Genomic DNA, 24486 nt, shown 5'->3' with positions numbered 1-24486 from the left:
AGCGGGGGATCTAGCGGGGGGGGTGGGAGGGGGGAATTACTGGGTTGCTGCTGCTGGGGAGAGGGGGGAGCTGGTATGGGAGAGGATGGGCGGGGGGGCACCGCCTGGGGGAGATACAGCTGCGTGGGAACCGGGTGAGGAGCTGGAAAAAGGTGATGGCTAATCGACAAGGGGGGGGGGGGGGGTAGGAAGCCCCCCAACTCGGCTGATCACGTGGACCGTGAGAGGGCTGAACGGGCCGATAAAGAGGGCACGGGTACTCGCACACCTTAAGAAACTTAAGGCAGATGTGGTTATGTTACAGGAAACGCACCTGAAACTGATAGACCAGGTTAGGCTACGCAAAGGATGGGTGGGGCAGGTGTTCCATTCGGGGCTAGCTGCGAAAAACAGGGGGGTGGCAATATTAGTGGGGAAGCGGGTAATGTTCGAGGCAAAGACTATAGTGGCGGATAACGGGGGCAGATACGTGATGGTGAGTGGCAAACTACAGGGGGAGACGGTGGTTTTGGTAAACGTATATGCCCCGAACTGGGATGATGCCAATTTTATGAGGCGGATGCTAGGACGCATTCCGGACCTAGAGATGGGAAAGCTGATAATGGGGGGAGATTTTAATACGGTGTTGGAACCAGGGCTGGATAGGTCGAAGTCCAGGACTGGAAGGAGGCCGGCAGCAGCCAAGGTACTTAATGATTTTATGGAGCAGATGGGAGGTGTAGACCCGTGGAGATTTAGCAGACCTAGGAGTAAGGAGTTCTCGTTTTTCTCCTATGTCCATAAAGTCTACTCGCGAATAGACTTTTTTGTGCTGGGTAGGGCATTGATCCCGAAGGTGAGGGGAACGGAGTATACGGCTATAGCCATTTCGGATCACGCTCCACACTGGGTGGACTTGGAGATAGGGGAGGAAACAGGAGGGCGCCCACCCTGGAGAATGGACATGGGACTAATGGCAGATGAGGGGGTGTGTCTAAGGGTGAGGGGGTGCATTGAAAAGTACTTGGAACTCAATGATAATGGGGAGGTCCAGGTGGGAGTGGTCTGGGAGGCATTGAAGGCGGTGGTTAGAGGGGAGCTGATATCAATAAGGGCACATAAAGGGAAGCAGGAGAGTAAGGAACGGGAGCGGTTGCTGCAAGAACTTTTGAGGGTGGACAGACAATATGCGGAAGCACCGGAGGAGGGACTGTACAGGGAAAGGCAAAGGCTACATGTAGAATTTGACTTGCTGACTACAGGCACTGCAGAGGCACAATGGAGGAAGGCACAGGGTGTACAGTACGAATATGGGGAGAAGGCGAGCAGGTTGCTGGCACACCAATTGAGGAAAAGGGGAGCAGCGAGGGAAATAGCGGGAGTGAGGGATGAGGAAGGAGAGATGGAGCGGGGAGCGGAGAGAGTGAATGGAGTGTTCAAGACATTTTATAAAAAATTATATGAAGCTCAACCCCCGGATGGGAGGGAGAGAATGATGGGCTTCTTGGATCGGCTGGAATTTCCCAAGGTGGAAGAGCAGGAAAGGGTGGGACTGGGAGCACAGATCGAGGTAGAAGAAGTGGTGAAAGGAATTAGGAGCATGCAGGCGGGAAAGGCCCCGGGACCGGATGGATTCCCAGTCGAATTCTATAGAAAATATGTGGACTTGCTCGCCCCGGTACTGACGAGGACCTTTAATGAGGCAAAGGAAAGGGGACAACTGCCCCCGACTATGTCTGAAGCAACGATATCGCTTCTCTTGAAGAAGGAAAAGGACCCGCTACAATGCGGGTCCTATAGACCTATTTCCCTCCTAAATGTAGATGCCAAGGTCCTGGCCAAGGTAATGGCAATGAGAATAGAGGAATGTGTCCCGGGGGTGGTCCACGAGGACCAAACTGGGTTTGTGAAGGGGAGACAGCTGAACACGAATGTACGGAGGTTGTTAGGGGTAATGATGATGGCCCCACCAGAGGGAGAAACGGAGATAGTAGTGGCGATGGATGCCGAGAAAGCATTTGATAGAGTGGAGTGGGATTATTTGTGGGAGGTGTTGAGGAGATTTGGTTTTGGAGAGGGGTATGTTAGATGGGTGCAGCTGTTGTATAGGGCCCCAGTGGCGAGCGTGGTCACGAATGGACGGGGATCTGCATATTTTCGGCTCCATAGAGGGACAAGGCAGGGATGCCCTCTGTCCCCATTATTGTTTGCATTGGCGATTGAGCCCCTGGCGATAGCGTTGAGGGGTTCCAAGAAGTGGAGGGGAGTACTTAGGGGAGAAGAGCACCGGGTATCTTTGTATGCGGACGATTTGCTACTATACGTGGCGGACCCGGCGGAGGGGATGCCAGAAATAATGCGGATACTTGGGGAGTTTGGGGATTTTTCAGGGTATAAATTGAACATGGGGAAAAGTGAGTTGTTTGTGGTGCATCCAGGGGAGCAGAGTAGAGAAATAGAGGACCTACCGTTGAGGAAGGTAACAAGGGACTTTCGTTACCTGGGGATCCAGATAGCTAAGAATTGGGGCACATTGCAGAGGTTAAATTTAACGCGGTTGGTGGAACAGATGGAGGAGGATTTCAAGAGATGGGATATGGTATCCCTGTCAATGGCAGGGAGGGTGCAGGCGGTTAAGATGGTGGTCCTCCCGAGATTCCTCTTTGTGTTTCAGTGCCTCCCGGTGGTGATCACGAAGGCTTTTTTTAAAAGGATTGAAAAGAGCATCATGGGTTTTGTGTGGGCCGGGAAGACCCCGAGAGTGAGGAAGGGATTCTTACAGCGTAGCTGGGATGGGGGGGGCTGGCACTACCGAGCCTAAGTGAGTATTATTGGGCCGCTAATATTTCAATGGTGAGTAAGTGGATGGGAGAGGAGGAGGGAGCGGCGTGGAAGAGATTAGAGAGGGCGTCCTGTAGGGGGACTAGCCTACAGGCTATGGTGACAGCCCCATTGCCGTTCTCACCGAGGAACTACACCACAAGCCCGGTGGTGGTGGCTACACTGAAGATTTGGGGACAGTGGAGACGGCATAGGGGAAAGACTGGAGCCTTGGGGGGGTCCCCGATAAGAAACAACCATAGGTTTGCCCCGGAGGGAATGGATGGGGGATATGGAATGTGGCAAAGAGCAGGAATAACGCAACTGAAAGATCTGTTTGTGGATGGGAAGTTCGCGAGTCTGGGAGCGCTGACCGAGAAATATGGGTTGCCCCAAGGGAATGCATTCAGGTATATGCAACTGAGGGCTTTTGCGAGGCAACAGGTGAGGGAATTCCCGCAGCTCCCGACACAAGAGGTGCAGGACAGAGTGATCTCAAAGACATGGGTGGGGGATGGTAAGGTGTCAGATATATATAGGGAAATGAGGGACGAAGGGGAGACTATGGTAGATGAACTAAAAGGGAAATGGGAAGAAGAGCTGGGGGAGGAGATCGAGGAGGGGCTGTGGGCAGATGCCCTAAGCAGGGTAAACTCGTCGTCCTCGTGTGCCAGGCTAAGCCTGATTCAGTTTAAGGTATTACACAGGGCACATATGACTGGAGCACGGCTCAGTAAATTTTTTGGGGTGGAGGATAGGTGTGCGAGGTGCTCGAGAAGCCCAGCGAATCATACCCATATGTTTTGGTCATGCCCGGCACTACAGAGGTTTTGGATGGGGGTGACAAAGGTGCTTTCAAAAGTAGTAGGAGTCCGGGTCGAACCAAGCTGGGGGTTGGCTATATTTGGGGTTGCACAAGAGCCGGGAGTGCAGGAGGCGAGAGAGGCCGATGTTTTGGCCTTTGCGTCCCTAGTAGCCCGGCGCAGGATATTGCTAATGTGGAAAGAAGCCAAGCCCCCGGGGGTGGAGACCTGGATAAATGACATGGCGGGGTTTATAAAGCTAGAGCGGATTAAGTTCGTCCTAAGGGGGTCGGCTCAAGGGTTCACCAGGCGGTGGCAACCGTTCGTCGAATACCTCGCAGAAAGATAGACGGAATGGGAAAAAGGCAGCAGCAGCAGCCCAGGATCCGGGGGGGGGGGGGGGGGTGGGGGGAGGAGGAGGAACCAGAAGGACTCTCAGGGTTGTTAATATATACTGTATAGTATGTATAGGTCGTTGCTACAGATAATTATATATTGGACTGTTAAATTATATTTTTGGAGAGTGTTACTTGTGACAAGGCAGTTGCCAATTAGGGCTAGTTTTCATTTTTGTTATTTATTATTTATTCATTTTTTGTTTATAAAATAGGTCATTGTTATTTGTGTTGTTAGAATATTGTGTAAAGGATGCACAATGTACTGTGTTGGTTGACCAAAAATTTTCAATAAAATATTTAATTAAAAAAAAAAAATCTTCCTCAACATTTGAGAAAAATGTTCTCATTGTTATAAATGTGTGTTTTCCTAATTGTGCATGGATGGCATTTGCACATGTACAATCTCGGACAGATTATGCATGCGCAGCAAACAAATCTGGACACATTTCTGAATTACTTCCAATGGATTCACTATTGGATTTCTAAGTACATTTGAAATTAATCTAAATCAGAAAAGAAAAATCGTAGGAGAATAACTACGCTGTTGTACAAGTTACCATGACTCAACATTAAATAGTACAATGAGAAGCTGGGGGCAAGGCATCTGTCAGCTTCCTAGATTCATGCTGGTCTATAGTGTAGAAAAATCAGGGCAGGAGGATGTGGAAAAAACTCAATTTAAAACAGACAACAGCAGAAAATTACTATCTGAGATAGGCATGTGCATGAGATATTGCAACCAGTCTTGCAATTTATTCTGTGTTGAACCTCAAAGCTAAATAAGTGGGACCCATTTATTCATAGATGTGGACAGAATCAGTATTACTATCTTTATTTATATTCATTTTTTAACCTACTAAACTGGCCTAAAATCAAAATTTGGCTTTCATGATATTATGGAATTACACATTTAGACCCAGACGTTCTGCTCTTGTTTGCATCGGGCAGGTTTGGCAGTGAGGGCGTAAAATATCACAAGAAGGCCTTAGTCACAGTGCGGCATGGTGGTGCAGTGGTTAGCACTGCTGCCTCACGGCGCTGAGGACCTGGGTTCGATCCCAGCCCTGGGTGACTGGTCCGTGTGGAGTTTGTACATTCGCCCCATGTCTGTTTTGGTCTCACCCCAACAACCCATAGATGTGCAGGGAGGTAGACTGGCCACGCTAAACTTCCCCTTAATTGGAAAAAAAATTAGATACTCTAAATTTAGAAATAAAAGGCCTTTGTTACGTTTCACGTGAACGTTAATGCAGGGCACGATCGTTCCCTCTCCCCGTCGGTGGCAGGCTGCATTTCTCATTGATTAACGTCAGAAACCTCATTGGAGCCCAAACACCAGAAGCATACCCCCACGTCAAATAATGCATCCACGGCGCCATGATATCACAACAGTGCGATGAACGACTGGTTTCAAAATGTGTGCACCAGGCGAGCAGAACTCCGAATGGAGCTTTGAGGTGAGCACAGTGCTCGCAGAGCAAGTCCACATCTTCAAGGGGGAGGGAGGAGAGTGGATGAATCGGGTGGGGACAGAGGTGAGTCAGGCAAGGATAGTAGTTGAGACGGTGGAACGGGGCATTAGTCATGTGGGGGTATGGGTGTGAGCTGGGGGGGGGGCATGGGGTGAATCAGGTGGGGAAATGGGGTGGGTCGGAGGAATGAGGTTAAGTTGGAGTTCTTGACAACGGTAAGGCTAATGCAAAAACATTTTGATGATCAGTACCATATTACAACTGAGACTGTTCACTTGAACTCAATTGACATGCCTGGAAACATGCAATTGTGTCCACTAAAGCAGCACTCATGTGTGAGTGTCAATTATTGCTGCTCGGCATTTAATCCTTGATACACAAACTTCGACTAGGGGCTTTTTACAGTAACTTCATTTGAAGCCTACTTGTGACAATAAGCGATTTTCATTTCATTTCATTTTTTCATTTCCAAAATCAATGGCTGTCATGGTGTGCCTGTACCATTGTCTACTGGGTAAGCAACTATATCCTCTTAGGAAGGTATCCATGGCACACAATCCAAGGATAGCTCTCCTAATCCTTGACTCTGTGTTGAAGTGCCTATTGACAAGTGACCCCATGGATCTAGTTGAGTGCATGGTCTTAGAGTGAAGCTTAGGATATTGCTTGCTCCTAAGGTGAGAGTTCAGTATATAGTAGTGTTGCCAAAGCTATGGCGACTTAGTCATGTGATATGGGCAGATAGTGTGTGGTCTTGCAGGTGGAGGCGATTGCCCTGGTGAAGGTGGCAGTGTCCAAAACATCGGCGAAGGTGCGGGAGCAGGATGAAAAACTGAAGGGGGTGGAGGAGGTCTTGTTGCAACATAGCGATCAGCTCACCTTGATGGGTGAGGAGCTGCAGAGGGTGGTGGAGGCCAACAAAGGTCTGACAGCGAAGGTCGAAGACATGGAAAACAAATCTAGGTGGCAAAATCTGAGAATCGTGGGCCTGCCCAAAGGGGTGGAGGGCCCAAGGCCGACTGAGTATTTTGCCAAGATGGAGGGCAAAGATCCCTCCCGGTACAAACTGGATCGGGCTCATCGTTCGTTGAGGCCTAAACCAAAGGTGAATGAGTCGCCAAGAGTGGTAATTACATGTTTTCAGAGGTGCCATGTGAAGGAGAAGGTCATGAGTTGGGCGAACCAGAAGCGGGAGGTGCAGTGGGCTGGAGCTGGTATACGTATATACCAGGACTTAACCGTGGAGTTGGTGAGGAGGCAGGCAGCCTTTGGTCGAGTGAAGATGGCACTGTGCAACATCGGTATGCAGTTAGGCGTGGTGTATCCAGTTAAGTTGAGGATGACCGACAATTCGAAAGACTTTTACTTCAAGACGGTGGAAGCAGCGGAGGGGTTTGTCAAGGCAGAAGAACAGGGGCAGAAGTGAGAAATTGGGACTGAGGATTGGTCTTGGACTGAGGGTAAGGGGTTGGAAGATTGTAGAAAGTTCTATTTTTTTATTTCATGTTGGTATATGTGTTAAATGGGGTGAAGTTGCCTGTTTGGGTAAGGTAGGATGTGGGATTTTTTGTGATGCCGGTATTCTGGGGTTTGTGTCTTTGCACTGGGTTTGTTGTTTGAAGGGCAGTTCTTTGTTTTCCTGGGATCGGGTACGGGGAAGGGGATTGAAGGGGAGTGGAGCTGCAGACATTGGAGCCTGGTCGAACAGGTTTCGATGGGCCTAGAAGGTGTGGAAAGTGGGGGGAGGGGACCAAAACTGGGGAGGTGTTTTCGAGAGGAAATGGATGGGGGGGGGGGGGCGGGGATTCTGGGAGGGCGGGGAGGGATTCAATGGCAACAAAGGGACGGGGCGGATCAGGCCCAGTGGGCAGGGCCGGGAGTTATGATAATTGTTATGTTCTGTGATCAAGTCCAATGAATCACACAGAACTGCTGGTGACTTCACTAGAATGATGATTTATTGATTAACATGTGGCGAGGTAACAATCAGAATGCTATACAGACTAAGCTTCATGAGCTCTCCTGAAACTACTCCTATGTGCGACTGTCCTGTTGTACGTCTTACTACCAACTGATGACAGTCGGATGTCACACGACCGATGTCTGATGCCACCAGCTGGTTGGCGATCGCATTGCTAACTATATGCAATATTATTCACAGGCATGTCACCACAATAATGGTGAAAAGGAGGGGCGGGGGTGGGGTGAGAGATACCAGGTCAGAATAGTTACAAGGAACGTGAGGGGTTTGGGGGGGCCAGTGAAGAGGTTGAGGGTGTTCGCGCACCTAAAAAGCTTAAAGGCCGATGTTGTCATGTTACAAGAGACCCATCTGAAGTTGGAAGACAGGTGAGGGCTGAGTGAGCCAAGTATTTCACTCAGGGTTCGACAGTGGACGTGGAGGGGTAGCGGTTTTGGTGGGTAAGAGAGTGAGGTTCCAGATGGAGAAGGTGGTGTTGCTGGACCAAGGGGGGTAGATATATGATAGTAACAGGGGCATTGCAGGGTAGGTTGGTGGCATTGGCAAGTGTGTTTGGCCCTAACTGGGATGATACAGGATTTGTGGGGGAAGTGCTTAGGGCCATTCTGGTCTTGGATTCGCACAAGCTAATAGTGGGAGGGGTTGGAATCTGGTACAATAGCCAAGGATTGATAGGTGACAGCCATGCTCGCTTGCCCAGTGAAATGGGGGGGGGGGGGGAGAGAAGGACTGGTTTTATGAGGGAAATGGGAGGGGTGGACCGTGGAGGTTCTTGCACCCGAGGGAGCGGCAGTACTCGTTTTTCTAACCAGTTCATAAGGTTTATTCGGGGATAGACTTTTTCATAGTAGGGAAGGCATTGCTGGCTGGGATTAGGGGATCATAGAGTCATGGATGTTGACAGCATGAAAACAGGCCCTTCGGCCCAGTTTGTCCATGCTGCCCAGTTTCTATCAATAAGCTAGTCCCGCGTGCCCACAATTGGCCCATATCCCTCTATATCCACCCTGCCCATGTAACTAACTGCTTTTTAAAAGACAAAATCGTACCCGCCTCTACCACTGCCTCTGGCAGCTCATTCCAGATGCTCACCACACTGGTCTCTTTTGTATCTCTCCCCGTTCACCTTAAACCTATGCCCTCTATTCTAGACTCCTCTACCTTTGGGAAAAGATGTCGACTATCTCCCTTACCTAAGCTCCTCATTTTATAGACCTCTACAAGATCACCCCTAAGTCTCTTATGCTCCAGGGAAAAAAGTCCCAGCCTATTCAGCCTCTCCTTATAACTCAAAACATCAAGTCCTGGTAGCATCATCGTAAATCTCTTATGCACTCTTTCCAGTTTAACAATATCCTTCCTATGATAGGGTGACCAGAACTGAATACAGTATTCCATGTGTGGTCTTACTAATGTCTTGTACAACTTCAACAAGGTGTCCGAATTCCTGTATTCAACATTCGGACCGATAAAACCTAGCATGCTGAATGCCTTCTTCACCACACTGTCCACCTGCGACTTCACCTTCAAGGTGCTATGTACTCCTAGATCTCTTTGTTCTATAACTCTCCCCAACTCCCTACCATTAACTGAGTAGGTCCTGCCCTGATTTGATCTACCAAAATGCATCGCCTCACATTTATCCAAATTAAACTCCATCTGCCAAGCATCGGCCCACTTGGTCAAGATCCTTGTTGCAATTTAATGAATCTTATTAACCTTCTTATGAATATGGGGATCAGAATATTCGGCGATAGCGATCTCGGATCATGCGCCGCATTGGGTGGATATGGTCCTTGGGAAAGGGGTAGTGCTGAGGCCGAGGTGGAGAATGGATGTAGGTTGCTGGGGGACCAAAGTTTTTGTGAGAAGATCGGGAAAGTGATTGAGGAATATGTGAGCTTTAATTGTACTGGGGAAGTATCACAGACAGTAGTACGGGAGGCCCTGAAGGTGGTTGTGAGGTGGAAGGTGATATAATTTAAGGCCAAGATGGATCAAGAGGAGAGACAGGAGTATCAAAGGCTGGTAGAGGAGATGTTGGAAGTGCACCTGTGGCTTGTGAGATACCACACCGGTCCCCACTCGAGCCCTGGTATGATCCAGTGGCGTAAAGGTTCAAGGCTGCGGTGACCTTGACGTCCACCGGGAGTGGGTGTACTCCTCGTCCACGTGGTACCAAGTCCGAGAGGATATGGCACAGGTGTCGCACTGCCTCCTTGTTGAGGCAGAGCTCCCTGCGGCACATGCTGTCCGTCATTTGTTCAAAGGATCAGCGACGCCTGTACACCCTGGGCCGTCGTGGGTCTCCCCCTCTGGGTCCCTCCCTGGTCTGATGGATGGCCGGGTCCTCAGGGTGTGGTGGGGTCAGGCACATGGGCTGCTACCTCTAGCATCTGCAGACACTACTGCTGCCGCCTACTCCGGCCACATCGCGTAGCACCAGCACCACTAGGGCAACCTCTGCATCCAACATCCCTTCCAATGTTCAATATCTATAAAGAATTGGGAGAGGGTGTTAGACTGACAAACATCGGTGGCTCCCACGCCGGACCCTCCATTCCCCCACTGATTCCCCCCACCCCCTTTCGCCCCTACCCGGAATACCCTGCCCTTGTACTTCCGGTCATGGCGGGCACCCCTCACCAGGCCCAAGATCCTGTACCCCGGACATTCGTTCACAACATAAACCGGACTGGGCACTCACCAACCCTCCGGTGGTGGACATGTCCCCCGGAGCTGTGCCCCTTCTCTGGGTATTCAGATGTTGGCTGCTGCGTGTGCAGCAGTGTCTGGCACACTGTCCAGGCATTGAGTTCTGATTGGATGCTACGCAATGACTCAGCCACACAGCCAGAGGCCTTGGCAGTTGGTGGGGGTTATGGGTGGTCATTGGAGCAGACGGGCATGGACAAGGGTTTCCCCAGGAACGGGTACACATGATCCAGGGGTTGGTATGGTGGTGCCGTGTGCAGTTGCACCCCCCTCCACCCCTCCGCGCGCCCCACCAGCCTCCCATGGAGGCCAACCCCTGCGGAGGGTCCCCCCACCAAGGCAAGGGGCCCCATCCCCCACCGATCATAGGGGCAGCAAAATCAGTATCCCCGGGCTCTCTGCCTGTGAACAAAGATGGCTACTCACCTCCTCAGCTCCCCACAGAAGCCCTTCCGCCAGGTTCATGTTTTCAAAAGGAGTACTAATCGTCGTCAGTGTGAGCAGTTGTCGGGGAGGCCGCTGAATGACAAGAGGCCATTGGATAAGGGGTGGCTCTCGTTAATTGTATGGAAATGGGGCTTAAGTGGTGATAATTGGTTTCTTGCCTTGCTATGGCGAGATCCCGATTTCACCTGCGGGACGAGCCAGTTGCATCGCAAACTGTTTGCTGCCTGGCGCGGTTCTCGTTTTTGGCCTTTCCCGCTATTCACTGGCCTCGTTTCACTTGAGCGCGAGTGTAAGAAGGCCAGAAGATCGCGCCCTATAACTCCTCTCCCAAAGGGTCACCCTCCCTAACCAGCACCCAGGTTTTTTTACTGTGTGGATTTCCCTTGTTAAGGGAAATCCACCCCCAATTACCGGGGGAGTTTATACTCAGCTGCGTAATGGGGGAAACGAATGGCCCCCAAGGGGGTAAAAGCAAAAATGTGGGAAATGCAGTATAATGTAGACAAAATTAAATTGTTCCTTTTGGCAGGAGGATTAAAAAATAAGCTTAGTATCTAAATGGTGAGAGATTGAGTGCAGAGCTAGGAGGGGCAGCAGGATCTGGGTGTTCTAGTACATGAATCAGAAAAGCTAGTATATAGGCACAGCTGGTAATTAGGAAAGCTAATAGAATGTTATCATTTATGTGTTGAATACAAAAGTAGGGGGTTATGCTTCAGTAGTACCGGGCATTGGTGAGACCACATCTAGAATTTTGTACACAGTATTAGTCACCTTATTTAAGGAAAGATCTAAGTACATTAGAAATCGTTCAGAAAAGGTTTACTAGACTCATATCAGGAATGGGCAGGTTATCTTATGAAGAAAGGTTGGGTTAGGATTGTATCCACTAGAGTTCAGGCGAGTAAGAGGTGACTTGATCGAAACCTCTAAGATCCTGAGCGATCTTGACAGGGTGGATGTGGAGAGGATGTTTCCTCTTGTTGAAGAATCTAGAACTAGGGGGTTACTGTTTAAACATAAGGAGTCACCTATTTAGGCAAGAGACGAGGAAACATGGGCGGGATTCTCCCCTACCCGGCGGGGCGGAGGGTCCCGGCGGGATGGAGTGCCGGGAACCACTCCGGCGTCGGGCCGCCCAAAGGTGCGGATTTCTCCGCACCTTTGGGCGGCCCGACGCCGGAGTGGTTCCCGGCACTCCATCCCGGATTTCTCCGCACCTTTAGGGGCCAAGCTCTCACCTTGAGGGGCTAGGCCCACGCCGGAGTGGTTGGCACGTCGCCAGCCGGCGGGAAAGGCCTTTGGCGCCACGCCAGCCGGGGCCGAAGGGTCCTCGCTGGGCGGCGTAAGTCCGCGCATACGCAGGAGCGTCAGCGGATGCTGACGTCACCCTGTGCATGCGCGGGGGTGCCTCTTTCGCATCGGCCATGGTGAAGATTGTGGCCGAGGCGGAGGGAAAAGAGTGCCCCCACGGCACTGGCCTGCCCTCGGATCGGTGGGCCCTGATCGCGGGCCAGGCCACCGTGGGGGAACCCCCCGGGGCCAGATCGCCCCGCGCTCCCCCCCAGGACCCCGGAGCCCGCCCGCGCCACCTTGTCCCGCCAGGAAGAGAGGTGGTTTGATCCTCACCAGCGGGACAGGCATTCCAGCAGTGGGACTTCGGCTCATCGCAGGCTGGAGAATCGCCGGGGGGGGGGGGGGGGGGGGGGGCGTCCGGCGCGATTCCCGCCCCCGCCAAATATCCGGTGCCGGGGAATTCGGCAACCGGCGGGGGCGGGATTCACGCCAGTACCCGGCGATTCTCCGACCCGGCGGGGGGCCCCATTTTTCTCTCAGATGGTCATGAGTATCTGGCACTCTCTTCCTCAAAAATCAGTGGAAGCAGAATCTTTGAAAAAGGCAGAGCTCGATAGAATCTTGATTAACAAAGGGGTGAAGGGTTATCAGGGGTAGGCAGAAATGTAGGGTCTGAAGACGGAATGGGCTCAAGGGGCCAAGTGGCCTAATTCAAGAGCCAGCTTCTTGACTTGCTGCAGTTTTTGTGACAATGGGATTCACACAGTGCTGCTCGGGATGGTGGTCTATGAATTTGGCCTGATGATGCTGAAGGAATCAAGATAAATTGTCAAGTTAAGGTGGTAATGCTTGGAGGGGAACCTGGAACTGGCAATGTTGCCATTCACCCATAAGAATTGTTCTTAGGAGGGGTTACTGCAGAAACTTTGGCAAGTTGCAGTGATGCATCACAGATAGCACTCACTGCAGCAATGGTGTGCCAGTGGTAGAGAGAGTTAATATTTAAGACAGTGGATGGTGTCAATCAAGTGAGCTGCTTTATCCAGGATGGTGTTGAACCTCTTGAGTGGTTGGAACTGCACTCATTCATGAAAGTGGAAATTACCTGCATTACATTTCCAACTTGTGCGTTGTAGATGGTGGACAGTCAAACGGTGACTCACTCGCTACTGAATACACAGCTTCTTGCTGCGATGGTAATCATTTTTTTTGGAAAATATTTTATTGAGACATTTATAATTTTAAGTTTGCAACATCAAATGTCCACAAAAAGAAAAACACAACAATATAACCAACAAACCCCCGAGCACAAACTCCAGCCAACATGGCTTAAACAAACAGAGACACCTTACCCAGCCACCCCTCCGTTGGTCCTCCTGTCCTTACTCGTCTCTCCCATGCCTCCCCCTTCCCCCCCCCACCTTCCTGTCAGCTTAATGTCTCTCAAAGAAGTCGATGAACCACAGCCACCTCCGAGTAAATCCCTGCAACGAACCCCTCAAGGTGAATTTAATTTTCTCAAGTCTGAGAAACTTTGCCATGTCGATAACACATACCCCCGACTTCGGGTTTCCCAGTCCCTCCATCCTAGTAAGATATGTTTCCTGGCCACCGGAGAGGCAAAGGCCAGGACGTCAGCCTCTCTCACCCTCTGGGCTCCTGGGTCTTCCGACACACCAAAGATCGACACCTCTGGACTCGGCTCCACCCTCATTTGTAAGACCTCTGACATGACGTCAACAAACCCCTGCCAGAAACCCTTCAGTCTCGGACACGCCCAGACAATATGGACATGGTTCACAGGACCCCCGCACAGCGCCCACACCTATCCTCCACCTCCTCAAAGAACCTGCTCATCCGAGCCACAGTCATGTGTGCCATGTGGACCACCTTAAATTGTATCAGGCTGAGCCTAGCGCACAACGAGGACGCATTAACTCTCCTCAGGCCTCCTCCCATAACCCAGCCTCCAACTCCTCACCCAGCTCTTCTTCCCACTTTCTCTTCACCTCCCCGATCGGGGCTCCCTCCCACTCCATCAGCTCCTTATAAATCTCTGAGACCTTCCCCTCTCCTCGACAATCTCAACACCACATTATCCTGTAGCCCCTGGGGCGGCTGGTGCGGGAAGGTCGAAACCTGCCTCCACACAAAATCTCTCACCTGCAGATACCGGAACCCATTCCCCCCTGGCAACTCAAATTCCTCCTCCAGACTCGGGAAACCCTCATCAATAAAGAGATCCCCAAATCTCTCGATCCCTTCCCACTGCCACCTCCGAAACCCCCCGTCCAACACCCCCGGAGCGAACCGGTGGTTATCATATATCGTTGCCCACACTCACACCTCCTCTAACCCCAGGTGCTGCCCTGTTCCCACACCCTCAGGGCTGCCACTGTAACCGGGCTTATGGAGTACCGAGCCGGCGAGAACGACAGAGGTGTCATTAACTGTGCCACAAAACTTGTGCCCTTACATGAGGCCGCCTCCACCCGCACCCTTAACGCGCCTCCCCCAGTACCCACTTCCTGACCATCACAATATTCGTCGCCCAGTAGTAATTAATGAAATTCAGGAGAGCCAGTCCCCATGCCCTCGCTCCAGCAACACCTTTTTCACCCACGGGGTTTTACCCGCCCAAACCAATCACGAGATCTGCATTCACTTCTTTGAAAAACGCCTTGGGGATAAAATTTGGGAGGCTCTGGAAAACAAACAAAAACCTCGGGAGGTCCGTCATTTTAACTGCCTGTACCCGCCCCACCAATGACAATGGGAGCGCATCTCACCTCCAAAAGACCCCCCTCATCTGTTCTATCAACTGACCCAAATTCAGTTTATGCAACGGTTCCCACTCCTGGATACCCAAATATTGAAAGCTACCTCCCACCACCTTAAACGGCATCTCACCCAATCTATTCTCCTGCCCCCTGGCCTGGATCGCAAAGACCTCACTCTTTCCCCTATTCAATTTGTATCCCGGAAACCAGCCAAATTCCTTTTGTATCCCCATAATCCCTCCAATCCCCCCCCAGCGGGTCTGATATATACAGAAGCAAACCATCCGCGTTGTGCGAGATCCTGTGTTCCACCCCTCCCCCGTACTATCACCCTGCCAGACCCCCGACGCTCTCAATACCAAAGCTAAAGGCTCTATGGCCAAGGCAAACAACAGTGGGGAAAGTTGACATTCCTGCCTTGTGATCTCACCCGATTCGTCCGCACACTCTCCATTGGTGCCTGGTATAGCAACCGGACCCAGTCCACATATCTCTGCCCAAACTCGAACGCCTCAGAACTCCCATTAGTATTTCCACTCCACTCAATCAAATGCCTTCTCTGCGTCCTTGGCCACCACCACCTCGCGTACCTCTGGAGGCATCATAATTACATTGAACAACCTCCTAATGTTGGTCGCCAAACATCGCCCCTTAACGAACCCCGCCTGGTCCTCCCCTATTACTCCTGGGATGCGGTCTTCGATCCTTGTGGCCAGGATCTTCGCCAATAGTTTGGCATCCACATTTAACAAGGAGATCGGCCTGTACAACCCACAGTTTTCCGGGTCCATCTCCCGCTTTAAGATGAGGGAGATCGACGTCTGTGACAACGTCGGGGGGAGCACACCCAATTCCTTTGCTTCATTGAAGGCCCTTACCAACAGTGGTCCCAAAACCCCCGAGAACTTCTTCTAAAATTCCTAAACACCCCATTCACCCCTGACGAGTCCAAGACCATATTCCCACCTGTGTCCTTTACTTTCCCAATCTCCCTCGCCGTCTCCTACTTCCTCAACTGGTGCGCTGACATCCTGCACGCTTTCTCCCCATACTCATATACCGCCCCTCTCACCCTTCGCAACTGCCCTACTGCCTAACCAGTGGATATCAACCAAAATTCCATTTGCAGCCTCTGGCGTTCCGTTAACAGCCCTTCCTCCGGGGCCTCTGCATATCTCCTGTCCACCTGCAGGATTTCTCCACATGCCTTTCTATTTTCACCCGCTCCTCCTTCTTCCTGTGTGCCTGAATCAAAATAAACTCCCCCCTGACAACTGCCTTCAGTGTCTCCCAAGCCGTACCTGCTGAAACATCCCCCGTATCATTTATCTCCACATACTCCCGGATGGCCTGCCTCACCCGCTCATACACATCTTCCTCCCACATCCAGCCTCCATTGCAGGCGCTGGGGCCCCTATCTTCTCACTCATAAATCCACCCACGCGGGGCATGGTCCGACACCACCATTGCCGAATACTCGACATCGACCACCCCTGCCAACAACGTCTTTTCCAATACGAAAAATCTATTCGGTTGTACACCTTGTGCACATGGGAATGAAACAAAGTTTCTTTCACTCTCGGCCTCCCAAATCTCCACGGATCCACTCCTCCCATGTGCTCCATGAACCCTCAAAGCTCCTTAGCTGTAGCCGACACCTTCCCTGACCTTGAGCTCGACCGGTCCAGTCTTGGATCCAGGACCATATTAAAGATCCCCCCCCCATAATCAGCTGATGAGAGTCCGGAATCTTCCCCAGCACCCACTTCATAAATTCCACATCGTTCCAGTTTGGGGCATAGATATTCACTAACACCATCGGCATCCCATCCAATTTCCCGCCAACCTCGAACGCCACCCGCTTATTTAACAAAATCGCCAACCCCTTCGTTTTAAAGTCCAATCCCAAATAAAATACTTGCCCAACCCATCCCTTCCTCAGCCTAATCTGGTCCCCCACCTTCAGGTGTGCCTCTTGTAGCATGGCCACATCCGCCTTCAATCACTTTAAGTGTGCGAACACACGGACCCTCTTGACTGGTCCATTCAATCCTCGCACGTTCCACCTGACCAGCCTGGTCGGGGTTGCCCTGCCCCTCCGCCATAGTCCCTCTTGGGCCAGCATCCGGACGGTGTCCCACACCTCCCCAGGCCCACACACTGTCATCGATTCTCCTCCCATTACACTTTAAAAGCCCTTCCCCTGTCAGCAGTACTTCCTCCCAACCCCCCGAAAAACCCCAGCAACAACCCATGCCCCCATCCCCCGACTGACCTTCCACTCACCCCCCCCACTGTGCTTCCATGAATTAGCCCGCCCAGGTAGCCTGGCAGCCCCTGCCCATGGCTTCCAGCATCCTAGCCCCACTGATTCCCCTCATCCCCGCTTGAACATTAGTGCAAACAAGCAAAAACAACCCCTCCCCATGCCCAAACAAAGAGACTAACCTCCCATGCCCTAACAACGAACAAACCTGAAGCCGAAAAAGAAAGAAATGGCCATAAATATAAGTTATCTGCAACATCATAACAGTATCTCCACCAAAGTTCAAAGTCCTTCTCCTGCCAGTTCATTGTCTTTTACCAAAATCTACCGCCTCCTCCGCCGAACCAAAGTACAATTGCCTGCCTTCGTAGGTCACCCACAGACACGGGTATAGTAGCCAAGCTTCACCCCCTTCTTGTAGAGGGCTGCCTTAACCTTGTTAAAGCTCGCTCCTTCTTGGCCAGCTTTGCACCCTGGTACATTCAGATTTCACTGCACTCCCAGGTGCAGTGCCTCGTCTGCCTGGCCCAACTCATAATTTGCTCCTTGTCCAGGAACCGGTGCAACCGCACCACCATCACCCTCGGCGGCTCGTTCTCCTGGGGCTTCCTCATTAGCGCCCTGTGCGCTCGATCCACCTTCAAATGGTGCAAATGCACCCTCTCTGAGCAGCTTCTCCAGCATCCTCCCTACATATGTGCCAGCATCGGCTCCTTCGCTCCTCTCCGGCAGGCCCATGATCCTTATTTTCGGCCTACGTGACCAGTTCTCTAGGTCTTCAACCTTCTCCTGGACCTGCCTCTGCTTATCACGCATCTCCGCTGCCATTGAGGCAAACTGCTCCTCATGCTCCCCTGCCACCTCCTCCATCTTCTGGATTGCCTGACCCTGGGCTGCCAACTTCATTTCCGCGCAGTCAACCACCGCCCTGATCAAATCCACCGCCCGGGCCAGGTCCTCCAGACTCTCGTTCTGGTGCTGGGTGGATTTCTCATTCAAGAAGATTAGCAACTGGTCCGTCGACCACTGAGCTGGCAGGGCTGCTTCCTGCCCCTCCGTCATCAGCTATGACCGACTGATTCCCTCTTGTCGACCGCTTCTAGCCCTCAGCTCCATACATCAGAGGGTCAATCTCTTCCCCTCACTCTCTTGTACCTTTTTTTCCGCCTCACATCTACCTGTTAACTGGGGAAAATGTCCAAAAAAACCGTCATGAGCGGGAGCCACCAAATTTGCGACCACTCACTTCATGGCTGCCACCTGAAGTCCTGATGGTATTCATTTTAAACAGCTTTTTCAAACCAAGGTGGCCTGGCAAAAGAATTATATTTAAATTGAGAATGCACTTTGAAAATTGATCTATTTAAAACAGTAGGTGATCATGGAAACAATACTTGAATGAGAAAAACACTTCTATTAAAGAAATAGTAGGGACGGGTCGAGGTATGTTAAAAGAACTAGCCTTAGGTTTTGTGCCTGAATGCTCGGAGCATTTAAAATAAAATGGATGAATTAGTTGCGCAGATAGATGTAAAAGGGTATGATATAGTTGGGATTACGGAAACATGGCTCTCAGGTGACCAAATATGGGAGCTAAACATTGAGGGCTATTCAGTTTTTAGGAAGGACAGACAGAAAGGAAAAGGTGGTGGAGTTGCATTGTTGACTAAAGAAGGTATTGAGGAAATATATTAGCACAAATTATGTGGAATCTATATGGGTCAAGTTAAGAAACACCAAGGGGCAAAACATATTTTGGGGTGGTATACAGACCACCAAACTGCAGTTGTATTGTTGGCAATAGCATTCGACAGGAAATCGAAGATACAAGTGTTAAAGGAATATCTGTGATTATGGGTGACTTTAATCTGCATAGAGATTGGGTGACCCAAATTAGTTACAGTATAATAGAGGAGGAATTTCTGGAGTGTATACGGGATGGTTTTCTGGACCAATATGTTGAGGAACCAACAAGGGAACAGACCATCTTGGACTAGGTGTTGTGCAATGTGAAAGGATTAGTTGGCAATCTAGTTGTGAGGGAACCCTTGGGGATGAGTGACCATAATATGATAGAATTATTTATCTAAGTGGACAGTGAAGTGGTTGATTCTGAGACCAGGGTCCTGAATCTCAATAAAAGGTAACTATGATGGTATGAGGCATGAGCTGGCTATGATGGACTGGGAAACATTGCTGAAATGAAGGACAGTGGACAGACAGTGGCAGGCATTCAAGGCACGAATAGGTGAACTCCAAAAGTTGTTTATTCCTATATGGCGCAAGAGTAGAAAGGGAACTGTGGCAAACCATAGTTTACAAGGGAATTTAGAGATGGTATTCGTTTCAAAGAAGAGGCATACAAATTAGCAAGAAAAAGCAATAGACCTGAGGATTGAAAGCAGTTTAAAATTAAGCAAAGGCGGACTAAGAGATTGATTAAGAAGGGGAAAACACAATATGAAAATAAGCTAGCAGAAACATAAAAACTGACTATAAAAGTTTATATTCGTATGTAAAGAAAAAAGATTGATACAAACAAATGTAGGCCCCTTGCAGTCAGAAACAGGGGAATGCATAATGGAGAACAAAAAAATGGCTGAGGAACTAAATTCGTATTTTACTTCTGTCTTCACAACGAAAGACATGAATAAATACCAGAATTTCTGAGTGACACAAGTTTTAGTGAGGAGCTAAAACAAATCAGTATTATTAGAGAAATTGTTTTGGGAAATTAATGGGATTAAAGGCGGGTAAATTTCCAGGCCTTGATAATCTTCATTCCAGAGTACTTTAGGTAGTGGCCCACAAAATAGTAGATCCATTTGTGGTCATTTTCCAAAATTCTTTGGACTCTGGAATGGTTCCTATGGATTGGAGGGCAGCTAATATAACCCCGCTATTCAAAAAGGGAGTTAGAGAGAAAACAGGGAACCATAGACCAGTCAGCCTAACGTCAGTAATAGAAAAGTTGCTCGAGTCCATTATCAAGGATTTCATAGCACAGCATTAGGAAAGCAGTAGTATAATCAGACAAAGTCAGCATGGATGTACGAAAGGGAAATCATGCTCAACAAATCTACTAGAATTCTTTGAAGATGTACCTAGTACAGTTGACCAGGGAGAACCGGTGATGTGGTTTATTTAGAAGGCTTTCACCAAGGTCTCACATAGCAGATTACTATGTAAAGTTAAAGTGCATGGGATTGTAGGTAGTGTCTTGAGATGGATAGAAAATTGGTTAGCAGACAGGAAGCAAGAAATTGGAATAAAATTGGAATAAATGGGTCTTTTTCCGATTGGCAGGCAGTGACTAGTGGGATACCGCAGGGATCTGTGCTAGGACCCCAACTGTTCACATTTTATATTAATGATTTGGACGAGGGAATTAAATGTATTATCTCCAAATTTGCAGATGATACAAAGTTGGGTGGTAGGGTGAGTTGTGAGGAGGATGCAGAGATGCCTCAGCGGGATTTGGACAGGCTGGGTCAGTGGGCATATGCATGGCAGATGCAGTATAATGTGGATAAAAGTAAGGTTATCTACTTTGGTATCAAAACTAGGAAGGTAGATTATTATTTGAATGGGTGTAAATTGAGAGAGATGGATACTCAGCGAGATCTTGGTGTCCTCCTGCATCAGTCGCTGAAAGTAAGTACGCAGGTCCAGCAGGCAGTTAAGAAGACAAATGGTATGTTGGCCGTCAAAGCGAGAGGATTTCAGTATAGAAATACAAATGTTTACTGTAATTGTATAAGGCATTGGGGGAACAGCAACACAGTGACACTGGTTGACACTGTCCAAAGTAGTGCAGGTTAGGTGGATTGGCCATACTAAATTGCCTTTAGTGTCAAAAAAGGTTAAGTGTGGTTACTGGGTTACGGGAATAGGGTGGAGGTGTAGGCTTAAGTAGGGTGCTCTTTCCAAGGGCCGGTGCTGACTCGATGGGCTGAATAGCCTCCTTCTGCACTGTAAATTCTATGATTGGTGAGGCCACACCTGGAGTCTTGTGCAGTTTTGGTGTTCTCATCTGAGGAATGATGTTCTTGTTATGGAGGGAGTACACCAAAGGTTTACCAGGTCGATTCCTGGGATGGCGGGACTGTCATAATGGGAGAGACTAAGTCAGTGACGATTATATTCATCGGAGTTTAGAAGAGTGAGAGGGGTTCTCATAGAAACTTATAGACTCCAATAGGATTAGATAGGGTAGATTCAGGATGTTCCCGATGGTGGGGAAATCCAGAACTAGGGGTCATAGTTTGAGGATAAGGGGTAAACCTTTTAGGACTGAGGCGAGTCGAAATTACTTCACCCAGAGAATGGTGAATCTATGGAATTCACTGCCACAGAAAGTAGTTGAAGCCAAAACATTGTGCAATTTCAAAGAGTTAGAAATAGCTTTTGGGGATAAAGGGAGCAAGGGATATAGGGGGGAAGGCTGGATCAGGATATTGATCTTGATGATCAGCCTCGACCATAATTAATGGGGAACAGGCTCGAAGGGCCGACTGGCCTCCTCCTGCTTCTATTTTCACGTATGTTTCTATGTATTAAGCAAGCAAGGTACAGGCAAAGGCAAAAAGTGGGTGCTCACCAGCCAAAGCTCCTGACAACAGCAGATTTCCAGGGTGCACCTGCCCATTCTCATTTGTAAAGAAGGTTTTTAAGTGAGAGTAACAAGGGAAGTAGATAGCAGAGAATGGGATATCACGCATAAAACAGGCCCTTGCACCCTGTGTGGGAAAGAAAACAAAATAGTAATCAATATATGTCAAAAAGATCTTTAAATGTTAGATGCCAAGAAACCTGCAGGAAAAGGTTTTTAATAATTGTGAGTTAGCAACGAGTTAACAAAATTAGAAGTTAAATTATGAGTTAGTAGTTCAGATGAAAGTTTTTTGACCTGAAACATTAGCTGTTTTTCTCTCCATAAAATGCTGGCTGGCTGGTCTGCTGGGTATTTCCAGCATTATTTGTTTTTATTTCAGATTCAGAGCATCTACAGTATTTTGCTTCTATAAAAAATTATGAGCTTTATTAGATCAATACCAGCTAATATCCTCAAAGTTGCTAAAATTATCCTTGCTGAATCAAACATAGGCAAGTCATTTAGAAGATTAACCTTTGCTTAACCTACTCATATCCCTTAAGTCCAGCAACTGAACACTTTGCAGCAGGTGATTGTACATTCCTTCTCCAGTCTTTGTTCTTACAGGACACATAATTCTGCAGTCTCTATATATAACACTAAGTAGAAACTTTCTTTGCATACTGTTGCTGCAGCATATTTCTGCATTTAACTATCTGGTCACTTGGCAAAAAGATTGGGAAGAATATTGGCTGAATTAACTTCTTTTGGCAAACATGAGTAACTTTTACTGACCGGACAATGAAGTATGATCTCAACTACTTCATTGCTCCAAGCAACTTTTTTGTTTACAGATGACTTCATTAATATTAGTTCACGTGATTGCTGGAGTCCGGGATGTCCAAGTCCAGAGGTTGTTTCCTTTGTGGTATGTGGTAAACCACTGTAGTATATAATATGTGTATTGTGGTAAATGGCTAATGTATTACATGTAATGTGGTAAACCACTGCCCGATGGCTCCGCCTCCCCTCGGGCCCGGTATAAAGGTGGCTAGTCTCCGCCTCTGACCCAGTTTGGGATCAGAGGCCAGGAGGCTTTCTGTTTAGTGTATTAAAGCCTCAGTTACGTTCACTACTCGCCGTGTGTTCATTGATGGCATATCAATTTAATAGACTAAACCTCTAAGATGAATTCATCGCTCAAGACTGATCGCCTGGAGCTGGACCCACAGGCAGCCGATGTCACTGCAACATTCGAGCACTGGCTAAGCTGCTTCGAAGCATACCTCAGATCCTCCACCGAAGACTTCACCTACCTCCAAAAGAAGCAGATCCTCAACGCACGGGTGAGCCCGCAAGTTTTCCTTCTCATCAGGGACGCCCCCTCGTATACGAAGGCGATAATGCTGCTGAAGGGACAATATGTCTGTAAACGAGGTGTATGCTAGGCACCTTATTGCCACGAGACGACAAAGCCCTGGGGAATCACTAGCAGAATTCCTGCGTGCCTTGCGGGTACTCGGCCGGAACTGTGATTGCCAGGCGGTATCGGCTACCCAACACGCGGAGCTGTTGATCAGGGACGCATATGTCGCAGGCATGAAATCGAACTACACCCACCAGCGATTGCTAGAAGGGGGTACACTCGGCCTCCCAGAGACAGTGCAGCTCTCAAACTCGCTGGAGGTGGCCTTCCAGAACATGGAGACATACACCTCCGACCACACGGCACCCTCGTGGGCGCCGCCACCATCCGACGCGAGTGCGGCGCAAGCCTGTGCCGCGCAGCAGCCCGCCAATGCCGGAAGCCCGAAGTTCTACTTTTGCGGCCAGGGTAAGCATCCCAGACTACGCTGCCCTGCACGGAACGCGACTTGCAACGGGTGTGGGAGGAAGGGCCACTTTGTGAAAGCCTGCCAGGCCCGATCTCTCCCTAAAACTCCTAGGCCCAGCAGCGCTGCCTGCTGCCTGTCGGGGCCTGCCCCCAGCTGCCGAGCCAACCGCAATGTGCGACCCGTGGGCGCCGCCATCTTCTACTCCACCCTCTCCGATGCCACCCGTCACGCGCGACCCATGGGGGCCGCCATCTTGGGACCACTCCGCAGTCTCCCAGGAGCCCTGCTCACCTGGACGTACGCTGGCCGCCGCTACCTCCGACCAGCCTACCCATCACCTTCCGAAGCTCGCCTCCATCACGCTCGACCAGTCCCGGCCTCATCACCTCACAAAATCTACGATGACCGTCCGGATCAACGGGCACGAGACGCCTTCCTTTTCAACTCCGGGAGCACAGACAGCTTCATACACCCAGATACGGTAAGGCGCTGCTCCCTCCCAATTTTACCCGCGACCCAGTAAATCTCCCTGGCTTCTGTATCACATTCAGTAGAAATCGGGGGGTACTGTGTCGCGACCCTTACTGTACAAGGTGTAGAGTACACTAGCTTTAAACTCTACGTACTTCCCCATCTCTGCGCTGCCCTATTACTGGGGCTCGGCTTCCAGTGCCACCTCCAAAGCCTTACTTTAAAGTTCGGTGGACCCCTGCCCCCCTTCACCACCTGTAGCCTCGCGACCCTTAAGGTCGCCCCACCCTCGCTCTTCGCTAACCTCACCCCGGACTGTAAGCCCGTCGCTACTAGGAGCAGATGATACAGTGCCCGGGACAGGGCCTTTAATAGGTCGGAGGTCCAGCGACTCCTATGAGAGGGGATCATTGAGGCCAGTACCAGCCCCTGGAGAGCTCAAGTGATGGTCGTCAAGACTGGGGAGAAGCACCGGATGGTCATCGACTACAGTCAGACCATCAACCGGTACACGCAGCTCGATGCGTTCCCCCTCCCCTGCATATCTGACATGGCAAACCAGATTGCGCAGTATCGCGTCTTCTCCACAGTTGATTTGAAGTCCGCGTACCACCAGCTTCCTATCCGCC

The 24486-nt window shown here is 49.9% G+C and overlaps 1 protein-coding gene across 1 annotated transcript in view; it reads right to left on the bottom strand.

Annotated features, from left to right (window-relative positions):
- The window catches only part of slc25a13 (solute carrier family 25 member 13), a 470724-nt gene that overhangs the window by 9171 nt on the left and 437067 nt on the right, over positions 1-24486 (bottom strand). The window contains exon 14 of the mRNA XM_072510240.1: positions 21558-21696. Within this exon, the coding sequence (XP_072366341.1) occupies positions 21558-21696 (139 nt within the window). The remainder of the gene's footprint in view (positions 1-21557; positions 21697-24486) is intronic.

The sequence above is a fragment of the Scyliorhinus torazame genome, chromosome 6, assembly GCF_047496885.1.
Source record: "Scyliorhinus torazame isolate Kashiwa2021f chromosome 6, sScyTor2.1, whole genome shotgun sequence".
Taxonomy (NCBI): Eukaryota; Metazoa; Chordata; class Chondrichthyes; order Carcharhiniformes; family Scyliorhinidae; genus Scyliorhinus; species Scyliorhinus torazame.
This window is presented reverse-complemented; position numbering and strand designations above follow the sequence as displayed.